The sequence below is a fragment of the Tympanuchus pallidicinctus genome, unplaced genomic scaffold (assembly GCF_026119805.1).
Source record: "Tympanuchus pallidicinctus isolate F22 unplaced genomic scaffold, pur_lepc_1.0 scaffold3, whole genome shotgun sequence".
Classification (NCBI taxonomy): Eukaryota; Metazoa; Chordata; class Aves; order Galliformes; family Phasianidae; genus Tympanuchus; species Tympanuchus pallidicinctus.
In genome coordinates, this window is record NW_026294747.1 from 56,901,018 (window position 1) to 56,916,988 (window position 15,971).

A 15,971-nucleotide genomic window follows, 5' to 3' on the forward strand; every position below is an offset into this window, starting at 1 on the left:
GAGGATGGTGAGGCACTGGCACAGGTTGCCCAAGGAGGCTGTGGATGCCCCATCCCTGCAGGCATTCAAGGCCAGGCTGGATGTGGCTCTGGGCAGCCTGGGCTGCTGGTTGGCGACCTGCACACAGCAGGGGTTGGAGCTGGATGAGCGCTGTGCTCCTTTGCAAACCAGGCCATGCTGTGATTCTGTGATTCTATTTAACCTGGCCCTTGGACAAAGAATTGCTCAATTTAGCTGCTGTTAGTTTCTTCTCCTAGGGACTGAAGTGCTCCTTGCCAACCCAGCATCACAGAGTTCCAGAGAAGGGTGACTGCATAAAACCCCATCACTTGTGATCTACAGCAGGTCAGGCTGTGCTATCTAATTGTCCACCAGCTTTAAAACTCCATTAAATCTTTCAGACTGAGAAAGAGAGAATGAAAAAGTCAAATCCTAGAGGCAGGACAGACCTCTGAGTGAGCCCCTGTGTGTCAGTCTCCAGAAAGCAATGGAGTGCTTATAAAGCTCTCACTGTTGTGGGCACACACTGCTATTTCAGATGGGCATTTTCTGCTGAAAAAGGGAAATGTCATCTGACTTCTTCCCAAGAAAACTCTGCCATCAGGAGAACGGAATCAGGATCTGTGTCTCACCCAGAGGCACATCACAGCTCTCGTTGGTGCTGCTCAGGGGACTTACGTTGTGTTTGTGACAAAAGTTCACAGCTTGGAGGGTCTGCCAGGTGATGCTCCTGACCAGATGCTCCGGCACCCTGTAACAAGAGAGCACATTTTTACTCTTTGGGTCAAACAAATTCACTATTACAGGAGAAAGCAGAGCCTGCTGCAGGAGGCAAAGCTCTCCTGGGAGACTGCTGTCCCAGCACAGCAGGAGGAGCTGAGGGACCATGAGCACCACTTCCCCATGTGGTCAGCACAATGAGAGAGCAGGATGTATGGCAACCCAGAGCATGCCACAGCACCTGGTGCCACTCAGCCAGTTTCAAGCTCAAAACCAATTTTATTTCCTAAGTTTAATGCTGCAAGACTTTTGATCCATCATCAATAAAAAAATAAGCCAAAATGAAATGCAAGAGGCTGGCTTCAGGAGACACTCTGCAGTCAAAACAGAAAGTCTTGTGCTGATGCAGCTGTTGAAAAGCTTGAGTTTCCTTGCAGAAACATCCTAGAAGGCTGAGTGCTGTGCTGACAGAGGGATGAAGCTGGTGAGACGACCCAGAACAGCGAGTGAAGAGGCATGAGCCCTCCCTTCTTAACCCTGACCGTGAAAGGCTTTACCTTCTGCAGGAGCAGAGATCAAAAGCCAAGTATGGCTGTCAGGGGAAGTTGTGTGCTGTGAGAGTGGTGAGGTGCTGGAACAGCTGCCCAGAGAGGCTGTGATGCCCCGTCCATCCCTGGAGGTGTTGAAGGCCAGGTTGGATGGGGCCCTGGGCAGCCTGGGCTGCTGTGAAATGTGGAGGTTGGTGGCCCTGCATGGCACAGGGGGGTTGGAGCTTCGTGATCCTTGAGGTCCCTTCCAACCCGGGCCATTCTGTGATTCTATGAATTAAGGAGGACATAGGAGGTGGGATTGTCACAGGAACAAACCTGGAAAATGTTCCTTCTGTTCTCGTAGCTCACTATGTGTGCACGTGGCTGTTTGCAGAGGAGGGTATCTGACCCCTGGGAGCTTCGCAAGGCACAGCTCAGGAAGTCCTGCCAGCCAACAAACACTCCTGGGCTCTACCACTGCTCTGCTACACAGCAGGTCAGTGCCATCATTATGGGCTGTGTCCATGCTGGCTGCTCTGCCACAGCCCTGACCTCTTAGCAGTGGGACACAAAGCCTCCTGCAGCCACTCAGCCCCACTGCTGCCCAGCCAGCTGCACACCACCCAAATGCTCAGCACCCTGCTCAGCATGATCACAGAATCATAGAATGGCCCGGGTTGGAAGGGAGCTCAAGGATCACGAAGCTCCAACCCCCTGTGCCATGCAGAGCCACCAACCTCCACATTTCACAGCAGCCCAGGCTGCCCAGGGCCCCATCCAACCTGGCCTTCAACACCTCCAGGGATGGACGGGGCATCACAGCCTCTCTGGGCAGCTGTTCCAGCACCTCACCACTCTCACAGCACACAACTTCCCCCTGACATCCAACCTCCATCTGCCCCCCCTCAACTCCAAACCATTTCCCCTTGTCCTGCTGCCATCTCCCCTTGCCAAGAGCTGACTCCCCTCCTGTCTGCAGGCTCCCTTTAGGCACTGCAGGCTGCACTGAGCTCACCCCGCAGCCTTCTTTTCTCCATGCTGAACAAGCCCAGCTCCCTCAGCCTGTCTTTGTAGTGGAGGTGCTGCAGCCCCCTGCTCATCTTTGTGGCTCCTCTGGACCCTCTCCAACAGCTCCCTGCCTTTCCTGTACTGGGGGCTCCACACCTGGACGCAGTATTCCAGATGGGGCCTCACAAAAGCAGAGCAGAGGGGGACAATCACCTCCTGTTCCTGCTGGCCACCCCTCTGCTGCTGATGAGCCACACCATGCAGGAGCACACATGGGCTTAGGGGCAGCAACAGGTAACCCTGGGCACCGTGATGAGAAATCTGTACTGGTATGAATGATATTCTTCTGGGAACTCTGCAGAGCTGCAGTGGGCTCCCATGGCAGCCCTGGCTCCTTTGCTCCAAGCTCCCAATGAGAGAAGGGCCACTCACCCCCGCGGGTGCTTATCCAGCTTGTGGAGAACGGTGTGGTCGCAGTACTCAAAGACCAGGTGCAGCTTCCTCTTCCTCCTGAACACCTCCAGCAGGTTCACCAGGTTGGGGTGTTTCAGTTGCTGTAACACACAGCAGGCAGGTTGGTTGGTTACTGCACGTACCCAGGCTTTGCAGCTATGAAAAGCGGCTCTCCTTGGGGAATCCCACAGTGACAGACCAACACACGGTGAGGAAAACAAAGAGCTCCTCCGATAAACGCAAAGAAAGTACGTGGACTCAGCATCTCCAAGCTGTTGCCAGAATTTGGATGGGTTAACAAGCATATTTCTAAGCAAGGGAGCTGCAAAGGGCATTGCCTAGGAGCCACACTAACCCTGTCTTCCAAGGGGCCTCTCCATCAGACAGTGCCTGCAAAGGAGCGGGGAGCAGAAATGCGCAAGGAGCCGCAGTTGGGGAGCACCCCAAAAAGTCCTGCTGCGATTCCCCCTTTGGGAAGCAGCAGTGTTGGCTTTCCACTGCCCCCAGCGGGGTCCGCATGCAGACCAGCTCTGTTTTGCACATTTCCAGCACACCCCTCAGGATCCACCTGCTGCCCACTGCATGGAACGGTCCTCTGTCAGACCAACGTCACACAGGCACACCTTTGGCAAACAGCTGCTGCTGAACCTGGCGCTGCTGCCACAAACAAGCTGTTACTATTGACAGAAGGCTGAGCAGCTCTGCACTCCGTCACCCGGCGCTGCTGGGCTGCTGCTGGCCCTGCGGCCCTCAGGATGCTGCTCCACCATCTATGTTACCACAGACTTCTGCGCTTCTCCTGCCCGCATCTGCAAAGCCATTTAAATCTTAATGTACTGTTTGTTAAAACAGCACAGCTATCAGGCCTCTCTGCTCCTCTGACAGTAACATGGTGTTGTTACTTATGGAGGTGTTCAGTGAGGGATGAGGGGATAGCATGGGAGGCATTGGGAAACGCTGTGACCTGCAGAAATCTCCTCTGCTTTGGGGAGCTGAGGGCCACCTGCTTCCCAGAGAGCAAAGCTGGGCAGCTCCGTGGAAGGGAGCATTGCAGTAAGCAGCCACAGGCTGGGAGCATGGAGAAAGGAGCTGGAATCATAGAATCACAGCATGGCCTGGGTTGCACAGGAGCACAGTGCTCACCCAGCTCCAAGCCCTGCTGTGTGCAGGTCGCCAACCAGCAGCCCAGGCTGCCCAGAGCCACATCCAGCCTGGCCTTGGATGCCTGCAGGGATGGGGCATCCACAGCCTCCTTGGGCAACTTAAGGAACCGATCAGAACATCATTCTCTGCAGCTCTATGGGGTTCTGTTAACTTCAGAACCTTACGCCCTTGGTGGACTGCAAGAATGCGGTGTGCCCAGGCTGACTGCATGGCTCCTGTGAAGAAAACACCTTACAGGGGCTCCTTTGGCGTTTGTAAAGCTGTTCTTCTCCTGCCCCGGTGTGGCTGCCCCCCTACCAACGCTGTGTTATGGCAGAGGAAGGGAAACGTAGGGACGGAGCGTTCCTATGGCTGTGGCACGGCTGCTCAGGGTGCCATGGAGACCAAACGAACACAAGAGCAGAAAGAGGCAGACTGAGCAAAGGGCTGCGAGCCACAAAGCTACGGACACAACCTCCGGCTGCGGGAGCTGTGCCTGAAGGCTCCGGGGAAGGAACCCCAGAACCACGAGGCCAGAGGCCAGGTCAAAGCCATTAGGAGCAGGGCCATCCCTTCCATGGGCACAGCGGCCACGTCAACCCCTCTCCGCAGCGCACCGGACGGACGCTCGCCCGCCCCCCGCGCGGTGCCGCCCACCTTCAGCACGCGGATCTCCCGCAGCGCGATTTTCCGGATCACCGGGTCCTCCTCGGACTCCAGGAACTTCTTGATGGCCACGATCTGACCCGTCTCCCTGTTGCGGCACTTGAAGACGACGCCGTACGAGCCTTCTCCGACCTTCCCCAGCTTCTCGTACCGCTCCATGGCGCGGCTGCGCCCCGACCTGAGCCCGGAGCCGCGGTCAGCGCCTCCCCGGGGCGGGGAGGAGGAGGAGCTGCGCCCGGGGCCGCCGGGACGAGCACGGCGCTCTCCTCCAAGACCCGAGGGCTCCGAGCTGCGTGCGGGCAGCAGGGAGCGGGGAGGCTGATCCCGAGCCTGGAGCAGCCCGGTGGGCTCCTACCAGCAGCACTCCTTCCGTCTCCTTATGTCCTCGCACACGCTGCGCGGGAGCGGCGGGGTCACCGTCCCTGGAGGCGCTGCAGAGCCGTGGAGATGCGGCACTGAGGGATGTGGGCAGTGGGCACGGTGGGTGGGATGGGGGTGGGCTTGGAGAACTCAGCTCAGAGAACTCACTTTTCTGAGTGATTCTATGGCTCTTTGTGCGATGTCCCCCTGCAGAACTGCAGGTCACCGAGGTGCTCCTGGCTCCATCAGGACAGCAGGGCACTCAGCCCTGCCTGTGGCCCTTCCCACCGACTGCCACGAAGGCAGAGATCAGCTTACCGGGCTCCATCCGATGAGGCATTGTTCCCAGCAAGTGCACCGCACCACACCGAGGTATCGAATAAAGCATCGTTTATTTGGCATAGACTGAAACGAGCAGCAACAGAAACAGAAGCAGAACAAAAAGCCTAAGTTGCCCAAATGGGAACGCATTCCATCAGCCTCGGTTACAATCTATGAAACAAAACAAAGTCTCAACAAGCAGACGGCGCCCATCGGAGGCAGCTGGGCACGGGCCACGTGGCCACTGGTGCCAAACTGCTCAGAGGAAGCAGGGAGGCTCTGCAGTGGGAATCAGCACCTCACAGCGATGTAAAACGGGGCTGCGCATTTCAGAACACGCCACGAGAAACGTCAACAGCTCCAAAAGGGGGTTTGATTACAGGAGGACTTTCCTAGAGCCTTTCTGTACGATTCAGAAAATCCCCAGCCTCCCATGTCACTCCCAGTACCTTCCCTTGGTTATCTTTGCAAGGCAGCATCCTGACCTAATGGGTATTGGCTCCAGTTATCCCCATAAACACTTAAACGTTGCGTGCAGATTTCTCTCAGTCTTTGAGATCTCCCTGAGCTCTACGAAGTGATGAAGCCCAAACAAACTTCTGCACTGAGTGAAACGAGGGCAAACACTTCCTCTACAACATCCATATGCCGTGCTTCACTTTTTCTTTGCTTCTGCAGTAGAGCTGCTGCTGTGATCCTGGGGCACCACCTGGGGCTGCTCACCCAGCACTGCTCACCTCCACTGCCACCCAGGGCTCCCAGCTCAGTGCTGCAGAGCTCAGCTTCCTTCACACGTGGAACTTAAACCTCTCCCTCACGGTGCCCATCCAGCTGCCCACTCGACCAACTTCCAAGCATTGGTGGTGGCTGACTTTTAGGTTCTGGATGTACATCAGTTATCAAACCCTGATATGGATATGGAACTGAAAAGCCAGACTTGATGTAAACCTCAAGTCAGTACCAAGAACGGCTTCTGAATGACACTGCTAAGTAGATAAAGCACTACACAGCATGCAGTCTGCTGGTGCTCCTTCCTGACCTTCAGAACACCCACATGTAACAAAGCACATTACTGATGCACCACGTGTGTGAGCTCATCCCATCGGTGTTCAATGCCAACCAGCAGGTTGGTGCCCACACAGACATCCCTGCACTCCATCTGTCAGGTTTGGAGTTCAATCAACCTCCTCCAGTTCTGCTCGCAGCCTCGAGGCCAGGCCCAGCTCAGTGCCATGCTCCCATTCCTGCCCCCTCACAGCGATGCACAAAGCTCCAGACCCATCTCTCTTAGGGCAGCAGGATGGATGCTGCACGCTGCAGGGCTCCATTAAGTTCTGTGCTGTGAGAGTGGTGAGGTGCTGGAACAGCTGCCCAGAGAGGCTGTGATGCCCCGTCCATCCCTGGAGGTGTTGAAGGCCAGGTTGGATGGGGCCCTGGGCAGCCTGGGCTGCTGTGAAATGTGGAGGTTGGTGGCCCTGCATGGCACAGGGGGGTTGGAGATTCGTGATCCTTGAGGTCCCTTCCAGCCCAATCTATTCTATGATTCTATGATTCCACGATTTCAGAGCCCTCCAATCTTACCAAAGCACTGCTCTATCTGCCTACAGACTGAAGCAAGCAGGTGGACGTAAGGTAGCAAAACCAGATGCCATCATCAGCCCAAGGTACCTCAAAGTCTTAATGAACGAGAAAGACAAACGAACCCACATGGCTTTTTAATGAAGGAACAAAATCAGAAGGAACAAACGCAGCTGACAGAACAGGGAAGGGGAAGAGGTGATGGAAAGCTTTAATACAGAATACTGCTTCTTATCGTATTTATTTATACCACCCAGCGGGGAACGCGGCACCCAAAGCCCAACAGGAGGAGGAGGGCAGAGCAGAGGGCCGTGCAGCTCCGCTCTCCCCCTGGGAACAGCATAAATAACCTACACGTCAGGGCAGCCCGATACACGACGCTTCCATTGGTTAAGGATGAGGCCCGGGTGCAGTTTCCACCTCCTGCCACCAGGCTCGTCCCTAACTTGTGAAAATAAAGCATAGCTATTTTGTACATTTATATATATATATAAATATATATATAGATATAAAAATACACGCCGCCGGTCAGCTGGATACACATGCACACATGCACACACACGGATGTGTCTGGCACACACCCACCCGGCAGCAACACGTCAATACCAACACTGCATTTTGTGTACAGCACCCCTACGTCTAGCAAAGAAGAAAATCCCTTTTATGGCAATTCTGCAGGCAAGAAGAAAATCCATACAAAATACTTGGTTGTACAAAACTGCATTTTTACAAAGTCCGGCGCTGTAACATAGCCTCAGTAATGCACTACATCTCTACAAGGAAAAGAATCGTCGAATCTTTATACAGCTGTAAAAAACCAAACCTGTGAGCTGCTCCGCAACCTTCCTGTGCTCAAAGTTAGATCCGTGACACCACCCTAGCAGCAGATTAATAAATAAGGATTAAATAGTCTATAGTACAAAGCCATACCGAACGGCAGACTGAAAACCAAGGAGCTCTGCGGATACTTTCACTCCCTACACAAATTGGGTTTTTTAATTAAGAAGACTCGGTATAAAAGGGGGAAACAGCCACTAGGTCTGTATCTACAGGATGCACGGGAAGCCCGAGGGAAGTAAAATAATTAACAGTTTATGGCACCTTTACTGAATAACATTATTTTAAAGGCTCTGTTTCCCTACACTAATGAGTAAAGGGCTACTTATCATAGCTTTTATTAAGCAAACTTGACATAACCAACCACACAGTGGCAAGAGACAGAACCAGCTGTTCCCAGCTGCTAAAATGTATTGATTTCCACCTGAAAACAGCAAAACGTAGGTGTCAAGAGAAGCAAAGAGTCACAGTCCCACACGCACTGAGTTTCCTAATGCTCCTTTTTCCCCCCGCGGTGAATCCCCCACGTTGGGTCACTGCAGCTCAGTAACTGTTTTCGTGGCCAGCCAAGATGTAGAGGTTGCTGTGTGCAGTTGGGTTCTCCGTCGGCCTGCTCTCCAGCACCACCACTCTGCAACCAAACACAAACAACACCCAAGCAGTCAGCAGCAGAGCACACAGTACGTGGCTGTTACAGCTTTCTCGAGGCTGGGGGGAGAGGGAGCTCCTAAACATTGGGGCATTTTCTCCTTTAAACTCGTTACCTCCTTTCCCACTCTGTAGCATCTCTTCCTTAACAACACCCAGGCAAACAAAGGGCAGGGGAGCAGTCAGCCCTCCGACCCACAGGCAGCCCCTCCTGTCCTTCCCTTCTGCACCTCCATAGCTCTGATGGGATCCAAGCCAGAAAGGTGTTACTGGAGCTCACCTGAGTGTAGCAAGAAAGTCTTCTGTCTGGACAGTGATAAAAGGAGGAACTGGGCAGCTTGAGAAGGATGGAAAAAACTGCACAAAGCAGCAAAAGCTTATTCTTGTGATCAACTTGCTCTACTGGGAGTCAGTGGGAAGGAAATCACCACTGCCTGTCATAGAATCACAGAATCCTAGCAAGGCCTGGGTTGCACAGGAGCACAGCGCTCATCCAGCTCCAAGCCCTGCTGTGTGCAGGTCGCCAACCAGCAGCCCAGGCTGCCCAGAGCCACATCCAGCCTGGCCTTGAATGCCTGCAGGGATGGGGCATCCACAGCCTCCTTGGGCAACCTGTGCCAGTGCCTCACCACCCTCTGGCTGAAAAACTTCCTCCTCATATCCAACCATGCAACACAACAGGCAGAGCCCTGCCAGAGGCTGCACAGCCTTTGTTATCTCTGCAGTCAGAGGTGGCTGTGGGAAGAACACTCAATTCCAATGGCAGTGCTCAGGCACAACGAGCCCCCAGTGGCTCAGGTGCGCAGCACAGACTGCAGTGGGGAAATACAAACACACACCTCCAAACCCAGGAGAACTGGGGCAGCTTCAGCAAAGCTCTCCCACTGGAGGCAGCAGTGTGCACTGCAGCCTTAGGGCTAACAAGGTGAATGCACCACGGCACGTTCAACCCTCAATGAGCTCAAGTTTGCTTCACTATTTCCACTTCTCAGGGTCCAGAGCAGCAAAGGCCTTTTTAGAAGTGATCTGTTGCCAGATAGTGTCAGGTCAGCGTGAAAATCATCACAGCTATTGCAGGTAGAAACAAGTGAGACTTGTCCTGCAGGACTGCCTACGGATGGATCTGCTGTGGGATGGAAGCCCACACGTGTGGAAGCTCACTGAAAGAAAACAGGTGTGTGTTTCTTCACACTGATTACCTGTCAGAGCCCAGCAAGCGAAAAACCCTGGTTTCATCTGATATCTCCTGGGTAACCTGCAGAAAGATGGAGATATTAAGGTCCATTTCAGAGGCAAAATGAGATGCCCTGGTGTGAGCTGGAAGGAAGAAAGAAATCAAAAATGCAAATATAATTCAGGGAAAATTACAGGACTGAATCAGACAAACTGGTGCTAAGTAAAGAAGCGTCTGAACTTCATAAAGTAAAGCTCACTTTAAATCATTTTTTTACTGCTGCTTGCACCAGATCTGCAGAGCCTCTGCACAGAGCCTCTGTGTGATGCTCCTACAAACAGAGGTGCTTAAAGCACAGTGTGAGCTTGTCAGGAGCAACACATCAGGGCAGTCAGAGAAAGCGAGCAGCAAGCTGAACCAGGCCAACAGCAGGCATAAGCACTGTCACCTGGGGAGCAGCTGGGGGGCCTAAGGGTCAACTGGCAACTAAGGAGCAGGACTCGGTCAAACCAGGAGACATTGGGAGGTTACTCACTTCATCTGACTTGAAGCTCTTGCCCTGCATGCCGTGCTTCCAGAAGGCCAGCACGCTGTCCTGAAGGCACACTGCAGAGCAGAAACACAAACTCAGCCCCACGCCTGGCTTCTCAGAACCAGGGAATCTGGGATTCTGACCAGCAGCGATAATGGGAACCACGTGGACAAAGAACATGTGAGACTTTGACTCGTGACAGAAGGATGAAACCAAAATCTGTATAAAAACCTGGTTGGAATCACCATTTGGATCTGAGGCACACATTGCTTTCTCCAGTTCAGCTCCAATCACACCACTCACACACTCACTGTTTGCCAAGACACAGGCCTCTGTTTTTTCCCTTTTTTCCCATCACTTGCCTGGCTTTTTATTTTCCTACTGATCTGATTCTGCAGAGACGCACTGCCAACAGCAGTTGGACTGCTGGAAATTACAGCTCAGTGCAGTGATTACTTCCAAACAGACACGAGCACGAAGAATGGGGAGGACTGTGCCACCAGGCCAAAGAGAGAGCGCAGTGAACTGCCAGCTCTGAATGATTTCATTATCAGATTCCTTAACATGATGGTGGAAGAACCCAGTGCTCTTTAAGCAGCACTGCAGAAACCGTGTTTATACAACGCTTTGTTTTCCTTGTGTCTCTGCTCAGCACGAGCTGTGTCCCAGCTGCACACACCAAAGGCACTCAGCACAGCCCTGGGAGCAGAGGTTTTCTCAACAGCCAACTCATCTTCACCACAGGCTGGCCGTGCACCAGCTGGCAGCTGCCCTCCTTCCCCCATCCTCAGCCCTTCCGAGCAGACAGCCCAAACACTCACCCACTGACTCGATGCAGAAATCAAAGCTCAGCTCCGAGGCCAACTTCTTGCTTGACTTCAGTTTCCCTTGTAAATTCACTATTTTCACAAATTCTTAAGGGAAGCAGAAAAACAAGCCTTAAGAGCCATGCCTGCAAAGGATTACTGATAGCATGAAGGACAAAATACTAATTTCAGCTTTTAGGTACAAAAACAGAACGCCCACACCTGACAGCTGGGCTGTGGGCCCCAAACCCTGCTCTCAATATGAATAGAGAAAACTTTCTTACAGATTTCATGTCTTTAGACTTTACTGATGGCCTTCCTGAAAATACCCAGCTTGGTGCAGGAATGCCAACGCCAACATCAAGGCTGCAAATGTAGGCAGATTAAAGTCACTGCAGAGCTCCCAGCCAGGTCCTGACCTCTGGGGCACACAGATCACTGCTACAGTCACTGTGTGTGCATTTGAATTCTCGTCTGCAATGCTGCATTACAGTGTGTTGGGAAAGAAGCAAGAATGATGAGCCTACAGAGAGGAAAAGTGGAACTGTGAGAGCCAAAGTGAGAAGAGCAATCCATAGCATCAGTTACCTGCGTGGTGTGTGTCAGTGACATACAAATGAGTAATGGAGAGAGAGCTATTAATTAATGGCAAGGTGAAATGACTGTGGCCGAAGAGTTGTGTGAGGGCAGCAGGCTGCCCAGTGGTGCTCATCACTTACTGTCCAGGCAGACCAGCACGGTGTCTCTTTCCAGCTGTGTCACATGAATGGCATCCAGCTGCTGATTGCCTTGTGGAAAAGGGAAGAGATGATTTTATATCACATCAAAGAACTCAGCTCAGAAACCCCCTCAAACTCTGCTGATGGCCACAGTGCTTTCATACACTACAAACGTTCTGCAATCTACTGTCTTTGCTGTTCTTTCATCCTTTTCTTAAGTGCTGCACAATCCAACAATGCTGTGGGAGCAGAGCAGGGCCCAGGGACGAGCCTATGAGCTCCAAGCATGTACTCAATATGAAAGCACTGCCAGTTAGTGGCAATAAATGAAATGCATTTCGTGTAACAGTTCAGCACAGCAAGTCAGCTTCCTTCAAGGAGACGAATTATAATGAACAGAAGGAATCATTAAGGAATCTTTCCCCCTATAGAAAGTGCTCTTTTCCCCTAAACTCACATCTGGAAAGATTATCGTGCTATTATTGAACTGGAGTTGAACGGTTTGCATACTTTTTAATTAATGAAGTTCTCATCACAGCTGTATTTAAATGTAAAGAAGTATATCCAAGAAAGCCAGCAAAGCAAAGCATCTGCAAGATATCAAGCAGCTTTTGAAGATAAACCAAAACAATCTCCTTCTTAATAGGCAGCTGAAGACAACAGCCCTCCCCCAGGGGCTGGAGGACAGACAGGAATGCATTTATGTGAGTCTTGACACAGGAATGAAGGGGAAAGAGCATGAAGACTGACCCCAGCAAGAAGTATGCAACCACAAATGAGAGTGCAACCAGCAGGGTCTGCATTGCTATTTAAGGACATCCAATAAGAGACGTGTCTAAAAATGAAGTCTTCAGGATCGTTTACACTGAGGCTGGCAAATCATCACAGGAGGAACTTGGGATCAGCTTCAACGCGCTCTATGAAGGGAGGCTGCCTCATTTTGCCTCGCACAAAGGTTTCCAAATGACTTCTGAGGATGTTTAGCAGGCTGTAGGACAGCCCAGGCTTACCTGCACCGATTTCTGTAAACCACGAAGAAGCAGAGTTCAAGTTGATTGTCTCAAAGTGAACCACCTGGTTTGGCTCGGCGCCTTTGCTGATAGCGACGCAGACCATGGGGTACTCCTGCTCTGGGATCACCAGCATCTCAAAGACATTCAGAGGGCTCGGCAAAGGAAAATCAAAGTGCTGGGGGGAAAAAGCAACACAGGCATTTGTGAAGTTTCCCTCTGCCTTGGAGATGGGACGCTTAAAACGACACACACAAAGTGTAAAAGATGCAGGGCTGCTTTTCGCTGCTGCTAAGAGTGTTTGTAAGCTGTGCAGGCTATGACCTGTGCTCGTCCATCCTGCTGGTACTGGGCTAGATCCAGCACTGCACCCTTTTCAGCCACTGGATTTTCTTAGTCTGTGTGTGCCAAGGCACATCTTCAAGGGCTCCAAACACACAGATGTGAGCAGACGGAGACGGACTCTCCATCACAGATTGCAGAAAGGTTATTTCACCACCACGTCACAATTAGGATGATGGGGCAGGGAAGAGGGACAAGCACAAGCAAATGTTCCAGAAGGAAATATTTACCTTTATTAACATGAATTTCTGCATTGGCTCATACCACTGTAACAGAACAATTCCAGACTGCAACGCACCGCAGAGGTACTTGTGTCCTGTGTACGGATTTCTGACTATAAGAAACAAAGAGAACAACAGAATCGATCCCTTCTCATTCCAGAAGACCAAATGAAAATAAAAATTGCAGGTATCTTTACAAATCATTCAACAACCAGCCCCACTTTCTCACTGACAGCTGTTTTCTGCACAGCCATTTGAATCTCCACAGCAATGAATGCTGTGCCACGTTCCAAATGAACGCAATCACCCTTCTGATTACAAACAACAAGCATGTGCTAAGTCCCAGTGAAGAGGCCAGAAAACAGAACCACCTTCTTCCCGGGGCTGAGGAAGGGGAGTTAAAGGTCTGGGTCCAGCTGTGACTTAAATAAAAACCATCTCCAAGCAGTCCACATGCCCAGAGCCTCCCTGTGAGCTCTGACAGCTAATGCAATAAACACGATGGAGGGCTGGTTGTTCTTTTGGCTCAGTTACATACAAGAGCAGCCTGATTTCAGCAATTAGTTATAAATATGCCAACTGCAGACACTTGAGATGAGCTGCACAGGATCGCCACGTTCACAGCTGGGTACCTCGTACTCTGCTTGAGCAGAAGTGTAACATCCGATCTCACACAGTGCTGGGGTCAGTTCTCAAACAGACACAGAACTGCCATCCTCCATTGGGTTTCCCAATGGATCTTACTCTAGATAGCAACATGTTTAGGTTAAGAGTTGGTATGAAAAATTTCTGTTGAAGTGATGGGACAAGGGGAATGGTTTTAAAGTGAGACAGGGGAGGTTTGGGTTGGATATGAGGAGGAAGTTTTTCAGCCAGAGGGTGGTGAGGCACTGGCACAGGTTGCCCAAGGAGGCTGTGGATGCCCCAGCCCTGCAGGCATTCAAGGCCAGGCTGGATGTGGCTCTGGGCAGCCTGGGCTGCTGGTTGGCGACCTGCACACAGCAGGGGTTGGAGCTGGATGAGCACTGTGCTCCTGTGCAACCCAGGCCATGCTGTGGTTCTATGACTCCCTGATTAATTAAATGGGAAGTTATGCATGTACTCACCTATGCAGCATTTGTGACACCCTTTTGTGTCAGGAATCTTTGTCGTTAAGGCAAACTTCCTGCAACAACAGGTACAAAAAGCACATCAACCAGAGAGGCTGAGGTCCTTCCATGCTCCCAACCCATCCGTGTTCCAAAGCACTGTCATCTGTTACTAATTGCAAGAGAAAGACTTGTACCTTGGTAATATTTTGTCAGGAAACCTATGGGTTTGGATGTGAGCAGCTAGTCCTGTTTTTTTGGCTTGTTCAAACAAAGCTATCAGATTATGGGAGTAGAGCTGGAACGTCTTCCCTGCAAGAGAGAAGAGCACGCATTGCTGTGGCACACTGCCTCCACCAGGGAGCCGTGCACGATAGGAAAATGTATGTAAGAAAATTACCTTCTAGAAAAATGGACCACATGCGTCAGATATTTCAAGTCCAATTAGGAAGAAAAATAAAACAAGACAACGATAATAATGCATATAGAGAAGACAAGGCATTCAATGCAAAGTTCAGTAACACTAACAAAGCTCTGAAAGTTAGGCACGCATTTTTAGGAGGCTGTAATTACACCTCAGCAATTAAATAGCCCGGGACAGTTATCCATAAACCAGGGGAAGCGGTGTGACACAAACCCACTCCTCTAAAGGCACAACGCTCCTCTCGCTCTGTGTGTCACAACCCTCCTGTTTCCCTGCTGGAGAGCAGCAGAACTTCTTTGCCCCCATCCACCTCACTGCCACCTCCTCCTCCTTTAACTACAAGCTGGTTTTATTCCCCAACTCTGGCTCATTCTGACCATGCAGCCAGGCTACAGCACAGGGTCAAACCCAGCAGCATCACCGCAGTAATGCAGCTGCATTAGCAAGCTTGAGCTTAATCCTGCCTTCATTTGCTTATGATGCTTGAGAGTGCCCTGATGCAGCTCTCCCAGCTCAGGAACCGAAGAGGAGGATGCTCCAAACTCTCTGGGTGCTGTTATCAAATGACAGCTCCAGCAGTTGGACAAACACCCACGGTTCTTCAAACTAACACCAAATCTTTTCCAAACTGATTCAGTTAATAAAATGGTGGGAAACCGTGGCCAAGAGATTCTAGCAAGCACTTGAATTGAATCTTGCACTTGAATTTTAGCTATGGAAATCTTTCCAACTGCAACACTCATGAAAAAAACCTTCCTATAGAAGCACAAGGAACAGAGCAGTTTTCTACTTCAGAACAGTGAACATACGATGTACTGAATTATGATTTAAGGGCCTCTCTTTATCATCCTTAAATTCTTTCTCCTATTATACGTACCTGACAAGGACATCAAGGTGTTATTGATAACATACAGCCAGGTGCACTTCCGGGGAAACAACTGAAAAGAGAAATTGTTTCCTTTAGTAGAAGCACGCAGGGGTTCATCCCCACAGCTTTCTCTGCCTGCTCCACACCTGTCTCTGTTCTACAGCAACAGCCATTGGTCAAAGTCCCACTGCATGGCATTTTCCCCTTCAATTCTTCCTTCTGGAGCCCTGGCTTAGCAATACTGTTTTGTCTGAAGCACCTTCATTCATTCCCTCTCCTACCCCCAGGACATTCCAACTGGTAACGTTCTTTATGTTTCAGTTGGCAGCACAGAGGGGCGATGGGCAAAGACTGGAGCAGCTCCTGGAAGGCACTGGGACTGCTTTTGGTGCAGAGGAAGGAAGTTACACAAGGGGCAGCCAGCCTGGACTTGAAAAGCTGTAAGGTAAGAGCCTTCTGAAGGGAATTTCAGTGACAGCATCCAGGAGTCTCAATCCTGAAAGGAGTAACACAACAAGGACAC

At 51.2% G+C, this 15,971-nt stretch overlaps 2 protein-coding genes across 9 annotated transcripts in view; both read right to left on the reverse strand.

The window, feature by feature from the left end:
• CDKL1 (cyclin dependent kinase like 1) overlaps nt 1-4,742 on the reverse strand; it is a 10,910-nt gene extending 6,168 nt beyond the window's left edge. For 2 of the 3 annotated variants that reach the window (XM_052696659.1, XM_052696658.1), the window contains exons 1-3: nt 4,512-4,740; nt 2,691-2,812; nt 679-751 (exon numbers count right to left, since the gene is read on the reverse strand). In XM_052696659.1, the coding sequence (XP_052552619.1) occupies nt 679-751; nt 2,691-2,812; nt 4,512-4,679 (363 nt within the window). In that variant the 5' untranslated portion in view covers nt 4,680-4,740. Of the gene's footprint in view, nt 1-678; nt 752-2,690; nt 2,813-4,511 lie in introns of all 3 variants that reach the window. The other variant, XM_052696660.1, reaches the window with a different exon arrangement.
• A 511-nt stretch (nt 4,743-5,253) lies between these two features.
• Nucleotides 5,254-15,971, reverse strand: part of MAP4K5 (mitogen-activated protein kinase kinase kinase kinase 5) — a 60,941-nt gene continuing 50,223 nt past the window's right edge. For 5 of the 6 annotated variants that reach the window (XM_052696542.1, XM_052696541.1, XM_052696540.1 and 2 more), the window contains 10 exons: nt 15,458-15,518; nt 14,354-14,468; nt 14,175-14,233; nt 13,078-13,181; nt 12,506-12,683; nt 11,496-11,564; nt 10,792-10,884; nt 9,974-10,044; nt 9,464-9,519; nt 5,254-8,247 (listed from right to left, as the gene is read on the reverse strand). In XM_052696542.1, the coding sequence (XP_052552502.1) occupies nt 8,160-8,247; nt 9,464-9,519; nt 9,974-10,044; nt 10,792-10,884; nt 11,496-11,564; nt 12,506-12,683; nt 13,078-13,181; nt 14,175-14,233; nt 14,354-14,468; nt 15,458-15,518 (894 nt within the window). In that variant the 3' untranslated portion in view covers nt 5,254-8,159. The remainder of the gene's footprint in view (nt 8,248-9,463; nt 9,520-9,973; nt 10,045-10,791; nt 10,885-11,495; nt 11,565-12,505; nt 12,684-13,077; nt 13,182-14,174; nt 14,234-14,353; nt 14,469-15,457; nt 15,519-15,971) is intronic. The other variant, XR_008209700.1, reaches the window with a different exon arrangement.